Here is a 3,159-nt window from a genome sequence, read left to right as displayed (position 1 = left end):
ATGACTGAGAGAAATAATCCTTCAAGAAGGATGTTTCTGTTTCTGCGATTCATTCTCGCCTTGCACTGTGAGTGAAAATTGACAAATATTATATTTCTTCTATCTCTGCCTGTGCCTCGCTCTGTCGTAGCCCCTAAATTCCGAACTCCTCTCGAGATTTTCCGACTTCAATCCTCCTCTTCGCTTCCCTCAATGTACCCTCCTTCTGCAATTTCCCATTGACTGGTTTCTCCGTTTTTATTCACCACGTTCTGCCTCCCCCCGTGTCTTATTTCCAGATGCGACCTCGGTGACCATCCTCCAGACGCCGGCTTTCTCCGGAACTGCGGGCCAGAAGGTGACCCTGAATTGCACAGTGGAGGGTAGTACCAGTGATACTAACGGGTTGTACTGGTACCGACAATACCCGGGAAAGGGTCCGGAGAACATGTTTTACTCGAGCGTAGCTAAGTACGTCAGCCCAGATGGATTGGTCGACGGTTTTACGGCGGACAGACCGAAGGGCAACGAGATCTTCCTGAAGTCCGACAAGCTGGAGGCGAATTCATCGGCCGTGTATTTCTGCGCCTGGAGTATTCACGGCGGCTCAGTGTGACGGGGCAGCTGTACAAAAACTCTCACCGCCAGAGAGTTCGCTGCTGTCAGCAAAACAGGAAACACGACTCCTGTCAATCATATGGTGGGGGCGGGTCTATCATTCAGACGTGCGCGCCGTAGCGGCGAATCAGTGAAGGAAGGGGCGGTGGTACAGATATTCACGTCCTCCACTGAAACATTGAGATGGGTCAAGAGAAACCGCGCACCGATCTTCCACCTTATCCTTCCTTATGTGTAGTCTTCTCACCGATCTTCAGTACGGGTTTTTCGTCACTTTTGAGTGCGACCGATAATCTGACGAGAAACACATCGAACATGAACTCCTGAACTGAAGAGCCCTCCGAGGGCTGTGTGATGGAGGGGAGATGCGCATGGGGCTCCCAGATCTATCACGGAAAACGCAGAAGTACATGAACGCCAACCGATTCTCCACTGTCCTCACACCAGGGAGAGGAATGTTCTTCGAAGATCGGCCACACCTGAGGACAAGGTGAACGTCTGGCTCAGGACAGGGGACTTTCTCGGCCAGATGTCGGCGGCCGATGCATCTCAAAGGGTGACGGGGAGAAGTGAGAAGTTAAAGGATCTCTTAATGAGAAACAGGACATTCTGCCCTATTCTGTGTGATATCCATTACCCGTTTCAATTGTGATGGGTCAGGGAGAGGAAGGAAGAGGTACACCCGTTACGAATATTCAGGATGTCTTCCGTAAGTGTTTCCGCTCCTATCCTCTTCTGAGTGACAGCCCCGCAGTGGCGACCGGCTTTGATTGACAGTAACACACATAAAAGTTGCTGGTGAACGCAACAGGCCAGGCAGCATCTCTAGGAAGAGGTGCAGTCGACGTTTCAGTCCGAGTCCCTTCGTCAGGACTAACTGAAGGAAGAGCTAGTATTGGTCCCTTTGCATTTCCATGTTCTAGTTACTGATAAATATTATTAGTTCATAGCAATACAGGAGTCCCAAAGTGTTTTCAATCTCTGCTGGTTCTTTATTCCCGTCACGGGGTACGTGACACCACAGTCCGAGCAGGTGCAGATTAGTAGCTGAATTGGATATTTTACCTCGTAATGTTCTTGGTCTAGGGTTAGGGTACTGGTTTTCTCAGCTGTGTTGCTCGTTGGGCGGAAAGGGGCTCTTCCACTGTGTCTTTCTAAATAAAAGAAAGCGCGAAATGAATTTTCCCACCGGCACCCTTCTCTGACTGGCCGCTACACTGCGTCTTGTGACTACAGACGCCGCCCGCTCACTGATTGACAAGTCGGCGAAATTCTGCGTTGCCGACGGTACGTCCATCCCCGGAAACCCGCCCTCTCGAGACTGCGAGGGGTCTTGATCAGCTCCTCCGTCGTCTGTCCGAAAAGCCTTTCATACGCCTAGCTCAGAAATAAACGGCTGACGGATTCGCAAGGAGGCCGGAGGACTTCTGCCTGAAATGGTTGCTGCTCGGCATAAAACCGTCCGCCCTGCCCTCGAACTGCACGGACAGCGCAATGGATGAGTGGAATAAGTTCTGATGCCCCTTACCCGGGAAGGATATGCACGCGAACATGTCATTGCTGGTGACACCGCCGCCTTCGACCGCACATTCCGGTACAACCAGTGCTGACCAAGACTGTGGTCTGACCATGCGTAACCTTGGAGATAAGTTGGTTCGTCACGCCTTTCACCTCCGTGAACCAATCAGTGACGACATTCAAATTCTAGACTCGTTCATACAACCCTCCCGTCTCCGTTCTCTGATGATTTGTGGAGGTTGACTTTGTTTTCACTCATTCTCTTTGTCTACCTCTATCCAAACGCTCTCGCTTTTTCTGTGGATTTCGAAACCTATCGGTCTGCCTATCCAGATACCTAACTATCCAGGCCATACAACGTGGACGATCAGGACCGTGACTGTCCTCGGCAAACTTACGGAAGTGCTTTGCCACTGCCTTCCTCTGGGCAGTGGCTCTACAGGACGGGAGACCACACTCGTGTAAATACTCTCCAAAGGTTGCCTGCCTGGCGTCAGTAGGTCCGTGGTCAGGACGTGATATACACCGACTTCACGTACGATTATGCGTCCGTGGTTACACCTGATGCCGATCGGGGCTGAACGGGTGCTACACCTCCGCCGGGGTTGACCTGGAAGTTATCGGAGGGAAGGAGCGTCTTTACCTTATTTCATATAAACGTATCTCCAATCTATCACCAGACTCTCTATCTATCTGCCAATCTATTTATCTATATGTTTATCTCAGTACCTACCGATCCATTTATCCATCCAATTTCAATCTGTTATTCCTTCTCCTTGTGTTATTCTGCGTGATAGAATACTCGCTTCCTATCCCTCTGTTTCTGTCTGCATTTGTGGCGCCGTTTGGCAATACATCTGTATTCGTTGAACTTAACCTTATTTCCGTCTTTGTGTTCGAAAGGTCCTCCTGTCTCTCTCCCACCCTCGTTCCCTCCCTATCCGCACCCGTGTCTGCTCCTCACGTCACTTCCCCTCCGTTATAAGCAGCTCTGCTTTCTGAACGTCTGCTAAATGGAAAGCGAACCGTGCTGTGCGGCGGGAG

The 3,159-nt window shown here is 50.7% G+C and overlaps 1 gene segment (V, D, J or C); it reads left to right on the top strand.

Annotated features, from left to right (window-relative positions):
• On the top strand, positions 1-595 carry LOC134341572 (T cell receptor beta variable 30-like). The segment is given in 2 exon segments: positions 1-67; positions 279-595. Coding segments are annotated over 2 exon segments (384 nt in total).
• The last annotated feature ends 2,564 nt before the right edge of the window (positions 596-3,159 follow it).

Source organism: Mobula hypostoma, unplaced genomic scaffold, assembly GCF_963921235.1.
Source record: "Mobula hypostoma unplaced genomic scaffold, sMobHyp1.1 scaffold_36, whole genome shotgun sequence".
NCBI lineage: Eukaryota > Metazoa > Chordata > Chondrichthyes > Myliobatiformes > Myliobatidae > Mobula > Mobula hypostoma.
The sequence above is the reverse complement of the archived record's forward strand: the minus strand, read 5'-3'. Positions and strand labels throughout refer to the sequence as shown.